The following is a 20,547-nucleotide window of genomic DNA, read 5'->3' on the forward strand; positions in this document are numbered from 1 at the left end:
TCAGTCAATATGTTATTTATTGTTTTGTACCATATTTTCTGGCGCGCATTCAATGAATGGCCGATTTTAAGTAAATATATAGGTTGCACCGCTTTATAAGGCGCATAGAATAGAAGCTAGAGGCTGAGTTGCGTTTCGCATCCATTAGATGAGCTGCGCTAAAGGGAATGGCAAAAATACATTCATAAGTGAGTCAAACTTTGAGATTAATAGATAAATAACTAAACACAAAAAGTAAATCATCGAGTAAGTTTATCAAGTAAGTTAAACAATGCAAATATTTAACTTAGACATGGCGTAAAAATGAAAAAAAAAAAATCACACAACTTTGTGATATAGTCAATAAAAAAAAAAAAGGTTTTATTTGAAAATAGAATAAAAATCTCCATGTGCGGAGCACCAGGTCACTGTTTACATATTTATTTCCATATTAACTATGCTGACATCAGCTACATATACGCACAAACACCTCTATGTTTTTTTTTTTTTTACACCATGACATCATCTACTGTACATCATGTATGTGTTTCCATTTTATGGACCCCCCCCCCCCATTACACACGTCACAACATGGCCTCTATGAGGGAAAAATGAACAACATCTGGACGTGAAAACTTGAATGGACCTATTGGGACCACTGAGGGGGTGACACCGTGTGTGCTTGTCCTTGGTTTTTGTTTTTTTCAACATGATGGGGACCAAATCTGAGGTTTTACTGTCTTTGTGTGGACGACTTGGACTTGTGAGGACATTTAGGCCAGTTCAGACCTCTTTTTAGGGTCGATCCTTGCTTTTTCATCCTAAATTTGAATTGTGTAAGGGTTGATATAAGGCTAAGGATTACGCAATCTGTTGTGATGGTTAAGGTCAGGGGCTAGGAAATGCATTATGTCACTGGGATGTCCACACTATGATGGACAAACCTCTGTGAGTGAGTGTGCAACGATCCTATTTCACCTTAATTGGTTTCGAAACGCAAACACACACACAGTATACGCGTGTGTTTCTGCCAATGGTTTTTTTATACAAGGTGGGGACCAAATCTCAAGTTTTACTGTCTTTGCGGGGACCTCTTGGACTTGGGAGGACATTTAGGACAGTCGTCACAAATTCACAGATCTTTTTGAGGGACAAGACTTGCTTTGAGAGTCGAACTTTGAATTGGAGAAAATGCATTATGACAAAGTTAGAATTTGTCCACTCCTGGTTAAAAAATGTCTTCAAGTCTCCGTCCCTATTGGTTAAAGTAGCTAGTAGTGGTCAATAGGAGTCGTGTTTTCACCTGACTTGCTTGGCCGTGACGGGACAAGACTTGAGACATGTCGCACGCTCAAATTATTCAGGAGGGGCGGGCTCACAAGATGGAGGACGTTCTTGTTCTGATTGACAGACGTGATCAAGCTCCTGGTTGTTGTTGTTGTTAGCGCTCACTCCCGCGGTCCAAGAGTCTTGGTCGAATTCCGGAAGATGGTGGACGACGACTGCGGAGGCGGGAGAAGCTTGATCCGGCTCGGCGGAGGGACGGTTGCCGTTGGCGATGGACGACTGCCATTTGTTGGAACACAAAACGGCCGGGATGCTGCAAGGACAATTCAGAGTCAAAAAATCGCCCGGGGACTCTGTTGATGCACAATTATGATGTCAAAAAATAAAAATATTAAATCTGTTAGACTGATGTTAGTCTCATGTTATACAAGCCTTTTGAAAAAAAATACTTTTTTAGCATTGTGAACTGTAAAAATATCAACAATTATTTTTGTTATTAAAAAAAAAACATACAAATATAAATAAATATATATAATATAAATAAAGGCTATAAAAATAAAAAGGCTCATTTGTTCATATTGTGTAGTTCCAAAACGGTAACAAAAAAAAACTCTAAACAATCACTGAAAGAAATGACATTAAAACTATAAGATTAAAAAATAATTAAAAAAAAGTGGAAATATATATATATATATTTTTTTTTTATATATTTATATACAGTATATATATATATATATATATATATATATATATATATATATATATATATATATATATATATATATATATATATATATATATATATATATATATAAAAATTATATGTAAAAAATTAGTACGTAATTATTTTTTTATTCTCGGTGGACATTTTGTGTGTCAAAAGTACTAGTGGTATTAGAACTTGGTATCGGTGACTGCTTAAAATTTGAGTACAGTACTTGTGCTGGTATCAGTTTGAAAAAACGGTGGTATCGAACTTTCCCGAATAAAATACGACTTGTAAAAAATAAAGGAAGAAACATTAAAGTGTTAAATTTCATAAACGATTTACCTTCCTTTTCAGAACAATGTAAAAAGTTTTTTTAGGGTACGTTTTTATCCAATAGCACAAACCTCTAACAGAGAAACGAATAAAAATAAAAATATATTATCGTGTCGCATTATGAATACATGTTATTTATATATATATTTTTTTTTTTGGAGCTAAGATAGGAAAGAAATTCAACTTTTGCCACCTGGCCAGCTGTTTGTGGAGCTCCAGGGCGTGTTGCTTGCACTGGGCATAGTAACAAGTCTGCGCATCCACAAAATCGCCCAAGCTTTGCATGTGCTTGTCCTGATGACGAGAAAAAACAACAAAAAAAATCACTAACAACCCGTGCGTCACTAAAACACCACAAAATTGCGGTCTCTGGGCAACACATGTGTTCTCCGCCCACAACACTGACGTCGAAAACAGGCCGTCCCGCTGGGTTGAATATGGACAAAGCGCGTACGTACGTGGGTGTTGCTAATTTCTCCCAAAAGCTGTCGCGTGACTTCCGACTGGCGAAGGAACAAAGACTCGCAAATCCGAAGTTCCATCTCTGCCTGAAAACAAAAACAACCTTAAATGAAAAGCGCATCCGGAGAGGATTCGCTCGCTCTCATTTTTTCCACATTTTTTTTAGGTTACATTAGTAACTAGCATTAGCATTAATACTGAAATGGAATTCACTCATTTCGTTTTACAAAAGGTGATTTGTAGGGCCAAAATGTTTTTTTTTTTCAAGATTTGCCCAAATAAATATATGGTCATCAATTAATCAACTGATCATTTAAAAAATATAAAATATATAATGAATATATATAAATAAATAATACTACTACTTATACAAATAAATAATATATAGTAAAATGATATAAAATAAAAATATTCCAAATGTGGTCAACAATTAATCAAACAATCAAAAATAGATTATAAATGATTAATTCAAACTATACAATAAATAAATAATAATAAATATATATAGCATATATATGGGGAAACGCTTCTCATAGTTTGTGTGTGTATTTTACTCACTCACTTGTGAGATCTCCTGCGCCCACATCTGATTGGACGAGAGAGAGGGAGTAAAGATGACTGCCATTTTGACATTGAGTGGATTTGTTCCCGCCTCACCTTCATCCACCCGACGCGCACGAATCGGAACATGAAGGACACGTGAGAAGAAAAGGAGTCGTCCTGCATCGGGTTTGCGTTGAGGTCCTGAAGCGAGGAGGGCGGGGCGGGCGGGGCGGGGCGGAAGGGGGGGGGGTCAGGCCACGGCGCACTGCACATACGTTTGACCTTGTGATATTTGAGATGGCGCTCACTCTGGACTCTTGTTGGGCCTGCTGGGCTCGCCTCAGTCTGCCCTTGGCGATGTCCAGGTCCAGACGCTTGTTCAGCAAAATCCTGCGCTCGTCCTGAACGCAAATGAAAAATGAGCACACACGGTAACAATCGGGATAATAAGGGGTTATTTTGTGTTGGGTTTTTTTGTGTGTGTTTTTGTCCTGTGTTATGTTTTATGTTTATGTGGTTTGTGTCGTTTGGATTTGTTTGCTTTCTTGTGTTGTGTTTTGATGGCTGGTTTGTTTTGTTTATGTTTTTGTTCTGTTATTTGTTTTGTGGTATTTGTTGTTTTGTGTGTGATGTTTTCGGGTTTTGTTTTTCTGTCTTTTGTTTTGTTTGTGTTTATTGTTGTGTTTTGGGTTTGTTTGCTGTTTAGGTGTATTGTTTGGTTTTATGTTGGTGATGTGTGTTGTTGTTTTTGTTTGTGTGCTGTTAGTTTTTTGATTTGTTGTTTGTTTTTGTGTCTATTTTGTTTTGTTTGCGTTCCTCGTTGTGTTTTGTTCTTTTTGAGTTTTGTTGTTTGGTTTTGTGCATTGCTTTTGTGTTCTTTGTTTGTTTTGCAGTGTTTTGTTTTGTGTTTTTTGTTGTGTTTGTTTTTGGTGTTTTGTTTGTGTGTCAATTAGAATTAAGAACAATTAAGAACATAAAACAATTATGTTCTTAGTTGTGTTTTTGTGTTTGTGCTGTTGTTTTGTGTTTTCTGTTTTTTATGTTGTTTGGTTGTATGCGGTTGTTTGTTTGTTATGTTGTTTTGTCTGAACTGAGAAAAATTGGGTCCAAGCATTGACCCTTGAGGGACTCCGTGTAATGGCTACTTAACATGTTTGAATCTTTAAGAAATAAGCACAAACGACGCCACGTAAATAGTGATACCTGCATGGTTTTGTATTCACATGCGCTGAAGCGGCGCAGAGGGCTCAGATAATGGATGTTGACGCTTTGGGCAAACTTCCTCTGGGCCTCACCAAGCTGCTTCTGAGCCTCGCCGCACCTCAGGAGCGACGTTCCTGAATTTAAAAATCACACCGCTGCCATGATGATGATAATATTCAGATTTTTAGGATGCCGACTTCCGACTCACCATAAGGGCTGTTGGTCCCCATCTCCAGCCCGGCTTGAATCATCTGGTCGCCAAGGAGCTCTTGAGCGCGAGGTCGGGAGGGGGCGGGCCAGTCCAGATGTTCATATAATCGTTCTTCCAGCCGCGCTGCTGCTCGGCGCAAAACACAAGGTTCGTTATTAGAACAACGTAGAGGTGCTGAGAGGAGCTTGTAGACAAAAGCGCAGTTGCTAATTAATATTGGATTAGAGGAGTAAGAATTACGCGCCTGTTTTCAGCCACAAAAATCACCTCGGTAACACTGACCTGTGCTGGGCTGCAACATGGCCTCCGTCTGCGAGACGATGAGGTCTGTCCATGTCTTGGTGGCATCCACTCGGGTCAGGAGCTCCTCCAGTCCGGGTTCTAAATCGGTTTTGTCGGCCTGACCAAGACTCTCCCCGGTGTACTGAAAAACGCCACGGCAATATTGTTAATACACCATTAACAGAACACACACACACACACTCGCCTAATCCTTATGGTGCTTCAACCAAATTTGAAAAGGTACTTATTGTATGTCCATTAACAATAGTTATCAGATCAATTATTGACATTACGTTTTTGTGGCTGAATAAGTGGAATATCCCTTTAAGAGTCATGGAGTGACGTTCCAACGGTGACGGTTAAAAAAAATATAGGAATATTTGACAGCACCTCTAAATTGAGTATTATTAACATTTAAAAACATACACATTGACTTTTCTTCCAACTTCCATATAATGAGGATAAAACAAAACTTGTATTAGAAAATCAACAGTATGCAGGGGTGACATTAACCAAATTCAAGCTAGCCAGGACCATTTTCATGTTTGTTTTTTTTTAAACGTAATTTCGTTATTTTTACCTGGACTGCCCGGTTGATGAACTGGCCGGCGTCCGCAGCCAACCGCGTCAAGTCCATGACGACGTCGTCAAGGTCGAGAGGAGCGCGGTACCCGATGTCGAGACCGGAGTCCAAGTATCCTCCGTCCCCGGGAACCGAGCTAGGTGAGCGGACTGAGCGACCGACGGCCACCCGCTGACCCCGCCATGTTCCTTTGGGTCAAGATTAGCTAGTGACCGTGAAACAGACGATGACGTCGTCGTCGTGTTTACGTTCGTTTTACCTTCACCTTAGCTCGAATGGTTAGGTCGTTATAGAAAGGAATTCAAATTATTTATGAAAGAAAAAGTTAACTATTTAAATTGAAAGCGTTCGGTGCGTATGATGGGCGTTTCTATAGGATGAGACTATTTAGAATCAGTCTGTAAACTTCCGGTAGGACCCGCCAAAATAAAACGAAACGGAAGTTTGTCTAAAACGGCTTACAAAAACAACCTGTTTCTTAGCCAGTCACATGGCAAAGATTTAAAACAGAAAAACACAGCGAAACGCTCAATGCAGTATCGTATGTTAAAGCCAAAAGCCAAACGGACCTGCAGTGTTGGCACACTGTTACCAGCATTAGCTTCAAATAACTGGGGCTTATTATTGAAAATTTATTTTTAAAAACGTCTCATTTATTTTTAACAGGGTAAATTAGAAAAAAAAAAATGTGCAAAAGAAGAATCTGATTTTATTTTAAGGCAATTTTGCTCACCCATAGAATTTTGAAGTGCAATAATTCTGCCCTGAATTTTTTTGCCCTAATTTAATCAAAATTCAATTTTGTAACGTCGCTCAAATAGATGCACTTATCCATTCTGTAAATAAAACTAAGAATAAAATAAAAGGCATCTTTACCCCTAAGGAAAAAGAAGCAGAAACTAAAACGCACATATAAAACCCCTTTGTATGGTTACATCATGAACCATAAAACATAAGAAAAAAATCCTCCAATTTTGCAATGTTGAACAGCAAAATGAAAAATACATATTTCTTCGGAACCTTGCGAAAAATAAACTTTCCATCACTGGTCCGCAATATATCCGTAGCATTACGTCAAAATAGATTTGCAGCACGAGCCAACTGTTGGCAAGAAGTAAAAAAGAAACATAAAATAAAATATACATTCACTCTGAGTTTGACAAGTCATGACTGGCTTTGTCTGTGGCCATCTCTTGCTCGAGCTTGTTGAGGGATTAAGACAGCAGGTCACAGTGTCACTTAAGAAGAGTTAAGGAATTAGACCAGCCTAATGTCTGGAGATTTTATATATATATATATATATATATATATATATATATATATATATATATATATATATATATATATATATATATATATATATATATATATATATATTCAATAGACATCAAATATAGGCGGATTTTCACTCTTCATGAGCTATATTTTATTATCAACACAATTAAATCTATACAGTATATATTATATATATATATATATATATATATATATATATATATATATATATATATATATATATATTAAACAGGACAACACAATTATTAACAAGATGTACATAAATGTCAAGTTTCCAGAAACTAGGAAAGCCGCTAACATGTTGAATGAGGCTTAGGTGTATTAGAAATGTACTTCACAGGTAAGGCCCCCAGCCCACGTACATCAGACAGAGGAGCTTGTCGTCCGTGGCTTCCTGAATCAGATAGTGCACGTGGCCCTCGATGGACAGAGGCAGTCCCAGAACTTTGTTGCGGCTCTTGATCACGCCTTGGAGACGCTGCTCGATGTCGCACACGTGCGTTTTGGCCTGCCGGATCAACAAGAGCGGTGAGTGGGACGCTGTCAAAACTAATGGCGGAATTTTGAAAAACGATTTAAAAAAAAAAAAAACCTTAAAATGGATTTACAATGACTTAACGTTTGCAAAGAAAATGCAAAAATGTACAATTGTTTTTGCTGAAAAAAAAAGAAAAAGCTAATATTCAGCCATCCTTTTAATCTTTTCCGGCTCCAGTTTTAGAGAGTGCAAAAAGTTTTGTTCTGCGCACCTTTTCGTTGACGATCTCTCCGGTTTCATTGGCCTGAATTTTGCAAAGTCCCTTGCCTTGTTTGCTCCATTCCACCAGAGGGTCGTGAAGGAAAGTCTTTAGGACACTGGAAAGAAAAGAGGTTGAAGTCATAAATACATGGATAAATAAACCGATAAACAACGCAAGTAAATTGAGTAAGTATTGTATGTAAGTGAAGTAAGTATTGTAAGAATGTTAAGTGGGAAAGTCAGTAAAAACTAAGCTAAGTAATAAAATAGTAAAAAAAAACAAATAGTAAGTAAATAAGTAAAAAAGTTAAGCAAGTAAAGTACAAAGTTAAGAAAATAAGAAAAACGTCAATAAGTAAAGTTAGGTAAGTAATTAAGTAAGAAAAAAAGTCAGAAAGTAAAGGAACAAGTTAGGTACGAAATTTAAGTAAGTAAAAAAGTAAAGATGCAAACTAAAGTAAGAGAGTTAAGCAAGAACAGTAAGTAAAGTAACAAAGTAAGAAAATAAGAAAAACAAATAAGTTGGGTAAGTAAATTAAGTAAGTAATAAAGTAAGAAAATAAGTCAGGAAGTAAAGAAACAAAGTTAGGTAAGAAATTTAAGTAAGTAAAAAAAGTAAAGAACCAAACAAAGTAAGAAAGTGAGTAAGTAAGAAAGTAAAGCATTTTGAGTGATTTACATATTTCCACAAAGTGATTGCTTTGTGTTTGGAGTACGTGTGGCTTCGATATTTTTTGCCCCTTCCTAACAGTTCCAGAGACGGCATTCGTTTCTAGAATTCCACGATGAATACTAACATGGTTACTCGTGCTAGATTTGAGGTTGTAGCTGGTTACCTCATGAGCGGTTCTCTCTGGTCCCTCATCAGCTTCAGCGTGACTTCGCAGGCCTGCCTGAAGAGCCCCTCGATGCCCATGGGCCCCATGGCGTGCACCATGTTCTGGGTCAGGCGGAAGGGCACCACCTCGGGGACGTCGAAGGTCTCCCCCTGGACGGGAGGGACGTTCGTCACGATACGGGGAATTATATTAGGGAGTTTTTTTTAAATAAACAAGCGAGTTCAACCTTATTGAAGAGGCAGTTGAAGTCCACGTGCACGCAGTCCCCCGTGAAGGAGTCAAAGAGGATGTTCTCGCCGTGGCGGTCCCCCAGGCCCAGGACGTAGCCCACCATGGACATGACGGCGGTGGAGCGGCAGTATGCCGAGCGGCTGCTGTACCTGAAGACGCAAAACGGTCAAAGAAAAACTAGTAAATAAATAAAAAATAAACAAGTAAAACACATTAAACGGAGGGCCGGGAGATTTATTCTCCTTGCAAGAAACAAACAAAAAAAAAAAAACCTCCAATAAGAATACTAATACAACCTCAATATAGGGTCGGATATTTTATTGATTGAGTGAAATGCACTATGGGAAGAAAAAAATCCAAATACAAATATTGAAATCATAAACATATGAAAAAAAAAAAATGTTTTGCACCACCTGCCCCTTCTAAAAATAACATTATTAATTTGCAAATTTAAAAACTATTACAAACAGAATTAAAAAAAGAAAAAACTGTGGTTGTTTTGAATCTTTTTCCACAAATCCACCAAAACTGATTTGAATAGTATCTTATTTTATAAAATACTTTTATTTCCCTTTTTATTTTAAATCATTTTAATTCAACATCTAACATGAAAGACTAAAAAGTAGAGGACTAGTTCAAAATATAAAAAATAAAATGGCAAACAACAACATTTAAGAAAAAAAGCAATATATTAAATGGAAAATTACGAGTATGTACGTTATACGTGCAAAAATCTGGGTTTAGTTAAAAGTACTTCCTGTTTTCGTTCATTCGCCTTTAGTGACCAATTAAAGAGAGTGATCTGCCATCTAGTGGTCAAGAATGAAACTACACCCAAAATAAACATAAAGTTGATCAACCCACCATATCAAATTACATAAAACAATAGGAAAATATTCATCTCCAAAAAGGATGAATGCGAACATCATTTTTTTCTGCCCTACCACGACGTGGGGTCAGGGAAGGTGCGCAGGAACCACTCGTAGAAGACCGGGGGGTGTCGAACGCACAGCACCTCCTTGTGTACGCGGAGTCTCTCCTCGAAGGGCGTGTTCTTGGGGAGAATCATCTTCTTCAACTCCTTTCCCGACAAGTAGATGCCTGAAAGGCCCACGCCGCGGCTCAATGCTGCCATCGATCTGCCTTGGGGGGCGTGGCCTACCTCTCTCCTTGTACAGCCTGTTGAGGATATGGCGGAGTCCCGCCGTGTTGTTGACCCACTCGATGATGCCGCACTCCTCGTTGAGAGGGATGACGGCGTAGGTGCGGATGTGCAGCTCCCGACGCCGTGACTCGGCGTCTTTGCGCAGGCACTGCAAACACAGAAAATGACTTAAGGCCTCCTCTCGAATCAAAATTCACAAGGAGACAATTGGAGGGGCTTTGCGAGTGAGTAAAAAATTACCGTTGGCTTCCATGAAGAAATACCGTTGTATAATGTGTATAAATGGATTTTTATAGCTAAAGTCTCACCAGGGAAATTATTTTAGGCCTCCCCTCCAATAAAAAATGGGCAAGTAGACAACTGGAGGTGCGTTGTGAGTGAGTTAAGAATTACATTTGGCTACCGTGAGGAAATATTGCAGCATAATGTATATACATTTATTTTTACAGATAAACGACTAACATGGAAAATGACTTAAGGCCTCCCCTCAAAAAAAAATTGCCAAATAAATGCCGAATAAAAATTATCTGTAGCTGAATAGACTCTCTTTAATGTACACCTTACTCGTAAAATCTGGCAATCTGATACACATTCTCTGAAGTAAATAAAGTACCTGATACTGTTCAAAAATACATTTGTAAAAAGAAGACATCTGCTGGATAAATGCCTCGCCCCTTATGGATATTTGATACTTTTTGCAGTTGAATAAATAAATATACACACCCTGGCAACTAAATAAGGTAAAACTATCGTAAAGGTAAAATGTATTTTGGCAAAAAAATTGAGGGTGTAGCACATAATGAATGACCTTGTTAATGAGGCAGTTGAACTCCATGAGTCGGCAGTCCTTCCTCAGGTCATCTTTGGGCTTGCACATCATGGTGTAGCTGCGCCCATCCGAGCCCTTCATGCTGATCTTCTTGGGCTTCTGCAAGGAGGCCAAGATCTCCACCTAGGAAAAGACTGCCGTTACTTCAGCTTCTCATTGGTCGATACAGCCGTCCAATCGCAAACTGATTGTTTACATTGTTTCGAGATGTCTCCCCCAACCCTTCAGGGCAGCAATGGCTTTTGTATATATGGTCAACACAAATGAATAAATGAGTAGGGGTAAGGATCTGTAACCAGACAGGAAGGAGATCGGCGAGGGTCAGGTTCCTGTCTGCTCTCCTCACGAGAAAAATAACCTTGTTGTCTTCCTTCCTGTTTATTGTTATTGATACCCATAGCTGTTAGTGTAAGGAGTACTTATGGGAAGGCACTAAAGGAAATCCATGACAAACGTAATCATCGAGCCGTAAGTTCAAGGCCTTACATGGTCTTCAAAGCCATCCAGGTAGGCCCAGTGTCCCGGGAAAGCGTCATGGGTGCTGCTGGCCCCGCCGGTGTTGGGCAGCGTGGGGATGAGGACGGACTGCAGCGGGATGAGGATCTGACTGAAGGTGGGCTCCTCCACCAGACGCTTCAAATGCTTGAAGTGGACGCTCATGCTCAGCTTGTTGGTGTCGTTATTCACCTGGAAGAAAACCGAAGAAACAAAACGTCGAAAGAAGCCTGGATAATGGATTGTATGCGCTTAAAGAATATTTTTTGAATATTTTTGATTTCCCCGAATTGCTCACTACCTTGTTGCAAAGTTCCACCAGCTTATCAGTGAGCCTGTTGGCGTCACAAACAAACTTGTCCAGAGACGGTTTAAGACTGATGGCTTTCTTCAGGATCTGATTGCAGCGGTTCATGCGGGTAGGATAGGATGACTGAGGAGGTATGTGGCAAGAACATCAGCATGGAGTTAAATACAGTTGATATTCATGAGCATAACTCATTTTTCTGAAGAACATAAGTTAGCAGCATAAGCAGAGGTTTTTTGCTCTTCTTGTAACCCCCTAACATTTAAAATTGAACGATAACGCCTAAGCTAACTTTTTACACTAACACTGAAGCTAACTGCGGTACTAATGCTGGTCTTTCTTGACGCTATTATTAGAAGTAACACTAGAAGTGGACTTATGAAGCTAAAGTTGAAGTAAACATTAGGTTTATACTGTACTGTAATTGTTCACATATGCCGCAAGGTGGCAGCAAAGAAATACTTATGTCAAAATAGAGATCCTAAAGGAAGTTCAACAATTCCTAGGCACCAAAAAGCCACTCTATCAGTGTTAAACTTACAGCCACATGGGCTGGTTCTGCCACACAAATTGGTTTAATCTGGCCCGCAAAATGATTTTTTTAAAGTATAAAAATTACCATTTCTTTTTCAATAAATGAAAAACTTCAAACTACAATATGCAAAAGCGTTGCAAAAGTAACAGCAATACAAGAGTTTGATTTGCGAAAAGCAAACCTTGGACACGGCCGTCATAAGCCACATTGCCTGCTGCGGATATGCCAGGAAGACTTTAGCCACGATGGCCATGAGGACGGCGAAGACGTCGTCGCTGGAGTGGCACACGCGGGATATGAGCTGTGAGAAGGCGGTGAGGAACTGGTAGGGAGCCAAGTTGGCGCAGTGCTCGCCCATGGTGGCGTTGATTTTGGATAGCTCCTGTCGCATCTGTCTGTCTGTCCGCCCGGCTTTAAAAGATGACAGTCTTGCACTTGAATGCGCTTTTGAAAACCATCTCATGGCAAAGAAAGTCAAATGACCGCGCACCTTTTTCACATTCGCACACTTTGGCTCCAAAGTCCAGCCAGAGGGAGAGCATACGGGGCATAGCCTGGTAGATGTACTGGTTCCCAAACTGAAGCGCTCTGGATGAAAAATAAATAAGATGTCCACCAAGGATTACGTAAATCCGGCTCAATCAATGGCAGCGAATTTGTAAACTTAACGTTTTTTTTCTTTTTTTTAACACAGTGGTTCTTACTTTCCAAAGTAGGTGACGATATATCTGATGAGGTTCCCTTGCCGCTCCATCTTATTGTCGGTTACCATGGGCATGACTTTGTCATAATACTTGGCCAGGTAGAAGTTGCCGTCTTCCCACTCAGGCAGAAGGTTGGTCACGTCCTTCACAAATAAATAAATAAATAAACAAATAAAGCTGGCAGACTTTCCCGCCTGAAATACTCAGTAAAAAGCAACCTTGTAGGTCTTCATAATGGCGTTGGACTCAAAGTTGGCCGTCTCCTCCATGAAGCGGCCCACCAGCAGCATGGCTCGGCCTTTGGTCTGCAGGTCGTGAAGGTCCGACGGGGGTTCTTCATGGGGGAAGCACTGAGCCACGCCCTTCTGTAGCACGATCAGCGCCTGGTGGACGTCGCCCTGAAAAAAAAGAGGGGGTTTAGTGCCATTAATTTATACACAGGAGCATTCATATTTGTAAAAAATATATATAATTAACACTGTATTAGAGATGTCAAGGAAAACATTTTAACAATTCTATCATTATGAGTGAAATTCAGGGCAGGAATCCACAAGTTGTTCAATAAACAATTTCTGACTTCAATTTCAATCTCCCTGCATTGTGTTTGGTGGGAAAGTTGACCCTACCAACATGGCCGCCACAAGCACAGTGATTAGCCCCCTGTGATGATTACGCGCCGCACTACGAGAATGAATGGCAATAAACTGATTAAAAGGAGGTCGGTTCCTTGGGGTCCTAAACTCTAGCGTAGCAACAACTGCTATGCTGTTGCTATGCTAGCGTCGCTAACCACTGTGCTTGCCTGGCGGCCATGTTTCCCACCAAATGTAATGTCCTATTCCTGTGCTGTGTTAGATATGGTTTTTCTATCGCGTGGATTTTGACCTACGGTATGCGGGTCTGGAATGAAGAAAAGGTAACATCCTACCTTGGACCAAAGCCACTTGGCCTTCTCGGTGAGCAGCTCGGCCAGGTGCGTGTTCTCTGCGTTCAGGAGCGCGTTGAAGGCCGTCTGATGATGTCCGGCCTTCCTGGCCACTCGGGCGCTTTGCAGCCAGCACTCGCCCACCAGCTTCTGGCTCGTAGGCCTGGAAATGTATTATGTAAAACGTCGTTTGTAATTTCCTGGGAGAATCTAATTAAGTGAGGCGTTTACTTTTTAAAACACGGCATCTTTTTACAAGGTAAATGTATTTTTGAACTTATTAAAGCTGAGATATTTGTCGGCTAAATCCGTCAACGGTAGCGAAAGAGGTAATGGGGGTTGTTACTTGGACTGCAGGTTGAGCAGGGCGCGACGGAGGGCCAAGATGGGCTCTTTGGCCCGAAAGGATTTCTGCGTCATCTCCAGCCGATCCGACCAATGGGAAGGTAGCTGTCTGAGGCCGGGGGAGGAGCCTCCCTCCTGCCTCTGTAGCTCGGTGAAGGTGTGCTCCAACTCGCTCAGCATGTGCAGCCTGAATCCACGGGAATAGTTCACGGAAAAGCAGAACAGATACAGAACAAATTAAAAAAGGAGCGAATGCGGTACTTTCCGCATCGACTCGTATGAACAGTTCTAGTCAAAAGTTTGGAGTATTTAGTGGAACCACTTCTGTAAGGTTCCTGACTGGTAGTAAAGCACAGCTTGCTTGAGAAAGAAAAAAGGCAAAGGAGGGTAACTCTAAAAACGACAAGACCAGAGTAAAAGCAAAAAACAAAGCCGACAGACCTGACAATGTACTCGTATCCTCTCTGGTACGAGCCGCACTCGTAGCTGGCGGCCGACAACGGGACCACCTGCTCCTTCCGGACCAGCTTCAGCTTCTCCGTGAAGGCGGCGCCGTCTTGTTTCTTGGCTGCCAATAGCAACTGACCCAGTCGTACCCCCCACGTGCTGGACTGGAGGTCTGAAGGCACAATCGGATCCTCAATTCATTTTTTGGGGGGGACGTCCCATATAGATCACATTTTTTAAGGGGGATTGCTTACCTGAACTTAAATAGTCCTCCAGCAGGTCCCATTTGCCCAGCTTCCAGGAAGCTTCCACTCTGTAGGCGTTCAGCTCGGAGGTCCACTGCTGCCTAATAAATGCAGTGACGTTGACATGAGGACTAACAATAGACTTTTGGAGCTATGTCCATCTCATTTGAATATCAGCGAAGCGTGGGAGGCAAAACACAAAAAGAACTATCATAGTCCTAGCAGAATACGGTGGAGTACATAGCATAAAATGTTAGAGAAATACAAGCTCCATCCAAAGGTGAGTTACATACTTGTCGGCCAGAACTCCATTTACTTGCGTGATGACTGTGGACAGCTGGCCCAGGCCCAAGCGAGACGCCATGACGCCGTGATAGTGGCCGATCTAGGCGGCGGTACAAAAGGTAACAATACAATTGAGGATGCAGTTTCTATTTTGTGGGTGAACTGAAATGCGGTGGAAGTACCGGATTTTCTGCACTAAAAGGTGCACTGGATTATAATCTTCACTGAATGGCCTATTTCAAAGCTGTTTTTTTATTAAAATACGTATATATAACGCGCACCGCATTATAAGGTGCATAGAATAGAAGCTATAGTAGTGGCTGCGGTTGGGTTAAGCATCCACTAGATGGAGCTGCGTTAAAGGCAATGTGGACAAAATAAGTCAGTAAAGTCATGATAAGTTGTGTAAAAACTGTAGCAAAACAATAAATCTCCTCTACCGTGTTCATACCGGTAAAATTTTATATCTGTTGCAGGTTAAGCGTGCTTCGGATTTCCCACATTGTCGTAGATGTACACAGTAAAGGCTATGGGAGCGTTTGGTCCTAACCTGGTCAGACTGGAGCTGTATTGCGTGGTCGTAGCAGGCGGTGGCGTCCTGCAGGAGGCCGATGCTCTCGTGCTCCAGGATCTGTTCCCGAAGCGTCGGCTCTTCTTGCCTCAGGGCGTCCACCCCCCGCAAGCCGTCTGGCTCATGCATGGCGGCGTACAACGTCTGTGGCGGGAAAATTATCACTTTTTTTGGGGGGGGTTTGACTGTGTATTTTTAAAGTTGTTGAAATTCAGCTTGTGGAGGGTTTTCACCTGCAAGAAGCTGAGATGATCCTGGATGTTCTTTTTCTCCTCCAGGATGTAGGCTTCGAAGTGCATGAGCGCCCGCGTGTAGGCCTTGGAGCGCAGCGCTGCCCTCGCCATCACGTCCTGCCGGATGCCCTTCAGGAAGGCCACCACGCACTCGTACTCGCCACTCTGTGCTACACCCCAAAAATGAAGTGAAACCATTGAAAAACAAAGAACGAAATAAACAAACGGTAACAAAGTAGCAACTACATAGGTCGTGATAAATAAACTAAACAAACCAAAATAATAAATGGACATCAATGCAATAGCCTTAATAGGCTTTTATTTTGAAGTTTTTCCTGGTAGTGCTGGTCACGTTCCGATTAGCTTGAAACGTCCAAGCTGCCTATGCGGGCATGACACATTCAAATACAGTCCGAAATTTCAAAATCATATAGAATAGAAGGTCATAGATGCATTAAACATGAATAAGTATAATAATAATGATAAACAACCCTTGTACATACATATATTTTTTATAATAAATATAAAAAGATATTAAGGGTCAAATTGTAATCAAAGTGAAAAAAAATAAGGAATTTAAAGACGATGATCACTGAAAGATGAATGTGTCAAAACTTTAAGTCGGTTTTTCAAAGCAACTTGGCAATATTCAAATTGCCTTACTTTTGTCAAATTCTGCACTACCTCCATGCATTATATATCATTTTAAAGAAAGTGTAAAATTGGAATTGATCAATATCTCAATTTGTAATTTTCTGAGACGTAAATCTGATTTTGTGAAAGACGTATATTACGTATACTTAAATTTTGTTTCAAATATTTGCTAGATTTTAATTCTTTATTTTTTACGAATGTATTGACTAGATAAGAATTTTTACATTGAAAATATTTTCATGTCAACTGAAGATTCGGGCGAAAAATGCACGTGAAATAAAAGCTGAGATTTACTCCGAGCGGCGCGTTGATTGGCGGCGTTTTCGCCGGGCTCCACGTAGAGAATGCGACGGCTCCACTGGGTGAGGTGAAACAGCATGCTGAAGACGGTCTGGGCGCTGAGCTGCCACCGGCTGGAGGCCGTCTCTCGGACGCGCCCGTCGTTTTCCGTCAGCACCGCCAGCATCTCCTCCGTCACCTGGAGCGCCCAAAAAACAAAAAAAAAAGAACAAAACAAAATGAATCAAGGATGAAAGCGTCTGATTTGCGGAGCGCTCACCTCCTCCCGCTCGGCCGGCGTGCAACCCAGCAGCATGTAGAGCAGCACGTGTGGCAGCAGGTAGATGGTCACCTTGTAATCATGCTTGATGATGAAACTGCAGCAGGTGAAAATCCGGCTGGCCAAATTGTTTCGCACCTTAAACGAAAATTAAAAAAAGCAAACTAATGACTATCATTTCGTTATTGTAAAAAAAAAAGTGTTTCTACGGGTGTTCTAACTTTGCTGATGAGATAGGCGGCCCACGTGGCGGCCCAGTCGGAGAACTTGCCGCCACGGTTGCTTAGGTAGATGGGCTTCTTCAGCGCAGACCAGTTGGCCTCCTTCTGGCTGCTCTTGTACCTGCAACATACCACATTTTGGGTATTTTCCATCCAAATTTTGTAGTTTTCATTCATGTCATAGTGTTTGTATTATTAGCTAAGATTTTTTTTCTCATTTCTGTCTAGTATGTTCTCCTCAACATATGCTTTCCCCTTCTTAAATGTGTATTTAGTATCATCCCAACAAGAATATTTACCTACTTACCTAATGTATTACTTAAAAACTTTAGTACCTAAAGAAATGTACTCTTAGGACATAAATTAATTGATTACTTTATTACTTAGTGATCCAATGTAATCGAGTACTTCAGTGCTTAATTCAATTGGCCTAAAAATTTTGGGGAAAAAAAACAAAAACAAAAAAAAACATAAGTACCTGGAATTGAATTTCAGGACTATAAAAAGAAAAAGTACAATTTTGTATTTTGAATTGAGTCTACTTATTTGGCCATTTTCAGAAGTAAAAAAGTTGTTTTCTTTCTATATTCATGTACAATTAAAACATGGAAAAAGACAGTTCCACTTGCCGCCGACTGAAAATGACATCACCCGTGTGACTAATCATGACTCACCAGTTTGTCATGTGATATTCCCAAACTGAGCTGTGATTGGTCGCTACCTGAGCCTTGAGCACAGGTGATGTCATTTTCAGTCAGCAGCAAGTGGCAAAATGTGGGTTTAAAGACAGGAATCGTACATGAAAAATTATTTACTCATCAAATTGAGTATAATATTTCTTGATAATGTCGATGACTTAATTATAAATCTAAAATTCTGGAAATTCTGAAATGTGGGGAAAAAAAACACTATATTAGAGGGTTTCTCCATATTTCATAGCGCAGGTTAGCGGCGGACATTTGCATACAAATTTGGGATACGGCGGCCCATCGAAAAAGAACCGAGGCTCCCGTGTAGAACCTGCTATTGAGGTGAGGCTCCAGAATTTCTTGAACGTGCTCCGGGAACCTCCTCCACAGTCGACGTCCGGGCGAGTCCAGCCGACCCTCGCGGCACTGGAAGATGGCGAGCAGCTCCTATGGAAACGGATTCAAACAAACGCAATTGCATTTTCGCATGCGCACAAATTCCCATGCATTCAAGCGTCAACAGAGCAAAGGAGAAATTATAATAGTTTTTGATTAATCAATATAGCGGCAGTGGCGTGCGTACCTGGATGGCGTAGGCAGCAGAGTCCTGCGCTCGGACGTTGTCGGCGTACGCCAGAAAAACTCGGGTTAGTTCAGTCAGTAGTTCGTAGGCGAAATTAGGGTCATCCACGCCGCTCTGATCAAAAAAACAAAAACAATATTAGAATGTTTTTGGAGCTAATTTGTAATTTTCTTGGATTTTTTTACACATACCACAAAGGTGTTGCGATCACCGTGGATGTGCGAGGGCGACAGGTCCAGGCGCCCCGGGTCAACGGCGCCCAGTTCGCCGAGACACTCGCCGCACAGGAGGCGGGCTTCGGGGGACGAGTCCTGGCAGCCCTTGAGCAGAACCGACACCAGGCTGGAAATGACCGGTTCCACAGACTCACTGGCGCACACCTGCCTGGACAGCCACTCCTGGGGTACACATATTTCACATATGAGGAGTTGGCAATACCACAAGATGGAGAATGAGCTCATATTTCTGAGGATATTTCTACTATTGAGCGATGCTATTCATTTCATCAGAGCAGATACGTGCCTATAGCAGAGGTAAGCTAGGAGGGTCAAAGTTGTGTGTATTTAGATTAGGGATGTTACTATTTCATATTTTTAGAACCGATTTTTCTATTGAATATTCCATCGATTAATTGAATAACATTTTAGTTTTTTATAAAGTGTTTGAAGAAATATATTTATCCCAAATTACGTACCAGTTACGTACGTATCCCGAATTACTCGAGGAATGCTAACTGGAAACAGCACGATATTTTTTCGAAAACAAAATTCTACCAAAGCTTGCCAAAAATTGATTTTTAGTTATTTTAAAAATAAAATACAACAAGAATTAGGTTACAAGGAAATGCTAAATTGTAAAGAGACAGCACTTTTTTTTTTTTAATTAGAAAATACAACAAAAGTTGAACCTTGGATAAGGAACTCCTTTTTTCACACCCATGTCTTTGTGGTCACCTGGTTGCTATGCATCAGATCTCTGAGGCTTGTCAGCGCATGGATGCGGACGTCGACGTTCTCGTGCTGAACGGCTCTCATGGAGAGTTGCAGTGCGGAAGCCAGGTCGCTGTTGCTAGCTGTCAACTAGGGATATACACAGCATATTTCGAATATGCCTTGTTCTAATGTTGTAGAGTGGCGAGACTAAGTTTCACATTTCCTTATATTTCTTTTATTATCATCATCGTTGTATCTATAGTTGGATGGCAGACAGACAGCTAGCTTGCTAGCTGGCGAGGAAGAGAGCGAGAAAGAGAGAGTGGGAGGTAGGTGGGTAGATAGATAGATAGATAGATCTAACAGCTTGTTAATACTCGATCTAGATAGATAGATAGATAGATAGATAGATAGATAGATAGACAGACAGACAGATCGATCTGTCTGTCTCTAACAGCTTAATACTCGATCTAGATAGATAGACAGACAGATCGATCTAACAGCTTGTTAATACTCGATCTAGACAGACAGACAGACAGACAGACAGACAGACAGACAGACAGACAGACAGACAGACAGACAGACAGACAGATAGATAGATAGATAGATAGATAGATAGATAGATAGATAGATAGATAGATAGATAGATAGATAGATAGATAGATAGATAGATAGATAGATAGATAGATAGATAGATAGATAGATAGATAGATAGATAGATAGATAGATAGATAGATAGATAGAGATCGCACAGTCAAACTGACCTTTTTGTAGTTCTGCAGCACCGTGTGGATGTCTTTAAGTTCAGGATGCTCCGGCAGGAAGTAAATCTCATGGAGGTAGTCGTTGACTTCTTCCCTGCGCCAGACACGGAAATGAAATGAAATGGGAGCGGAAACGTGCGAGGCGATGGTACCGGATAGCTGACCTGTTGTCGAGAATGAGGAAGCGGATGATGGCGCCGGTCTCTTTGGGCTGCAGGGGGATGAGCGGCAGGAGCGCCACGATCACGTGACTCAGCAGGGGGCCCAGATGCGCCGGCTCCACGCTTCGCACAAAACACTCCCACGTTCTGCGGGCGAGGGGCAAAAAAAATGGTCGAAAGCGTTCATATTTCGATTTTAAA

General features: G+C 41.0%; 2 protein-coding genes and 1 long non-coding RNA gene across 3 annotated transcripts in view; 1 reads left to right on the top strand and 2 right to left on the bottom strand.

The window, feature by feature from the left end:
- LOC148412503 (endophilin-B1-like) lies at window positions 1–6,023 on the bottom strand. Its single transcript, XM_088432704.1, has 10 exons — window positions 5,590–6,023; window positions 5,010–5,151; window positions 4,725–4,853; window positions 4,517–4,650; window positions 3,622–3,714; window positions 3,428–3,514; window positions 3,333–3,356; window positions 2,767–2,856; window positions 2,502–2,602; window positions 1–1,579 (listed from the first exon to the last, which is right to left on the bottom strand). Exons 1-10 carry the CDS (start codon window positions 5,644–5,646, stop codon window positions 1,336–1,338), a joined length of 1,101 nt encoding a protein of 366 aa, XP_088288830.1. The 5' UTR covers window positions 5,647–6,023; the 3' UTR covers window positions 1–1,335.
- LOC148412504 (uncharacterized) lies at window positions 5,489–9,214 on the top strand. The gene is made up of 3 exons (XR_015867747.1): window positions 5,489–5,732; window positions 7,229–7,416; window positions 8,496–9,214. It is a non-coding gene; the product is annotated as an uncharacterized LOC148412504 (long non-coding RNA).
- atr (ATR checkpoint kinase) overlaps window positions 7,126–20,547 on the bottom strand; it is a 22,073-nt gene continuing 8,651 nt past the window's right edge. The window contains exons 20-48 of the mRNA XM_088432700.1: window positions 20,350–20,493; window positions 20,186–20,279; window positions 19,443–19,568; window positions 18,681–18,887; window positions 18,490–18,603; window positions 18,238–18,353; window positions 17,218–17,338; window positions 16,997–17,134; window positions 16,732–16,915; window positions 15,784–15,953; window positions 15,530–15,694; window positions 14,988–15,079; window positions 14,704–14,795; window positions 14,444–14,621; window positions 14,004–14,189; window positions 13,661–13,820; window positions 12,951–13,130; window positions 12,733–12,875; window positions 12,519–12,616; window positions 12,210–12,439; window positions 11,488–11,619; window positions 11,178–11,378; window positions 10,671–10,814; window positions 9,860–10,010; window positions 9,642–9,798; window positions 8,693–8,846; window positions 8,464–8,615; window positions 7,638–7,743; window positions 7,126–7,396 (exon numbers count right to left, since the gene is read on the bottom strand). Coding sequence (XP_088288826.1) covers window positions 7,223–7,396; window positions 7,638–7,743; window positions 8,464–8,615; window positions 8,693–8,846; window positions 9,642–9,798; window positions 9,860–10,010; window positions 10,671–10,814; window positions 11,178–11,378; window positions 11,488–11,619; window positions 12,210–12,439; window positions 12,519–12,616; window positions 12,733–12,875; window positions 12,951–13,130; window positions 13,661–13,820; window positions 14,004–14,189; window positions 14,444–14,621; window positions 14,704–14,795; window positions 14,988–15,079; window positions 15,530–15,694; window positions 15,784–15,953; window positions 16,732–16,915; window positions 16,997–17,134; window positions 17,218–17,338; window positions 18,238–18,353; window positions 18,490–18,603; window positions 18,681–18,887; window positions 19,443–19,568; window positions 20,186–20,279; window positions 20,350–20,493 — 4,309 coding nt within the window. The 3' untranslated portion in view covers window positions 7,126–7,222. The remainder of the gene's footprint in view (window positions 7,397–7,637; window positions 7,744–8,463; window positions 8,616–8,692; window positions 8,847–9,641; window positions 9,799–9,859; window positions 10,011–10,670; window positions 10,815–11,177; window positions 11,379–11,487; window positions 11,620–12,209; window positions 12,440–12,518; window positions 12,617–12,732; window positions 12,876–12,950; window positions 13,131–13,660; window positions 13,821–14,003; window positions 14,190–14,443; window positions 14,622–14,703; window positions 14,796–14,987; window positions 15,080–15,529; window positions 15,695–15,783; window positions 15,954–16,731; window positions 16,916–16,996; window positions 17,135–17,217; window positions 17,339–18,237; window positions 18,354–18,489; window positions 18,604–18,680; window positions 18,888–19,442; window positions 19,569–20,185; window positions 20,280–20,349; window positions 20,494–20,547) is intronic.

This window comes from Hippichthys cyanospilos, chromosome 14, assembly GCF_059441005.1.
Source record: "Hippichthys cyanospilos isolate Australia breed blue-spotted pipefish chromosome 14, RoL_Hcya_1.0, whole genome shotgun sequence".
NCBI lineage: Eukaryota > Metazoa > Chordata > Actinopteri > Syngnathiformes > Syngnathidae > Hippichthys > Hippichthys cyanospilos.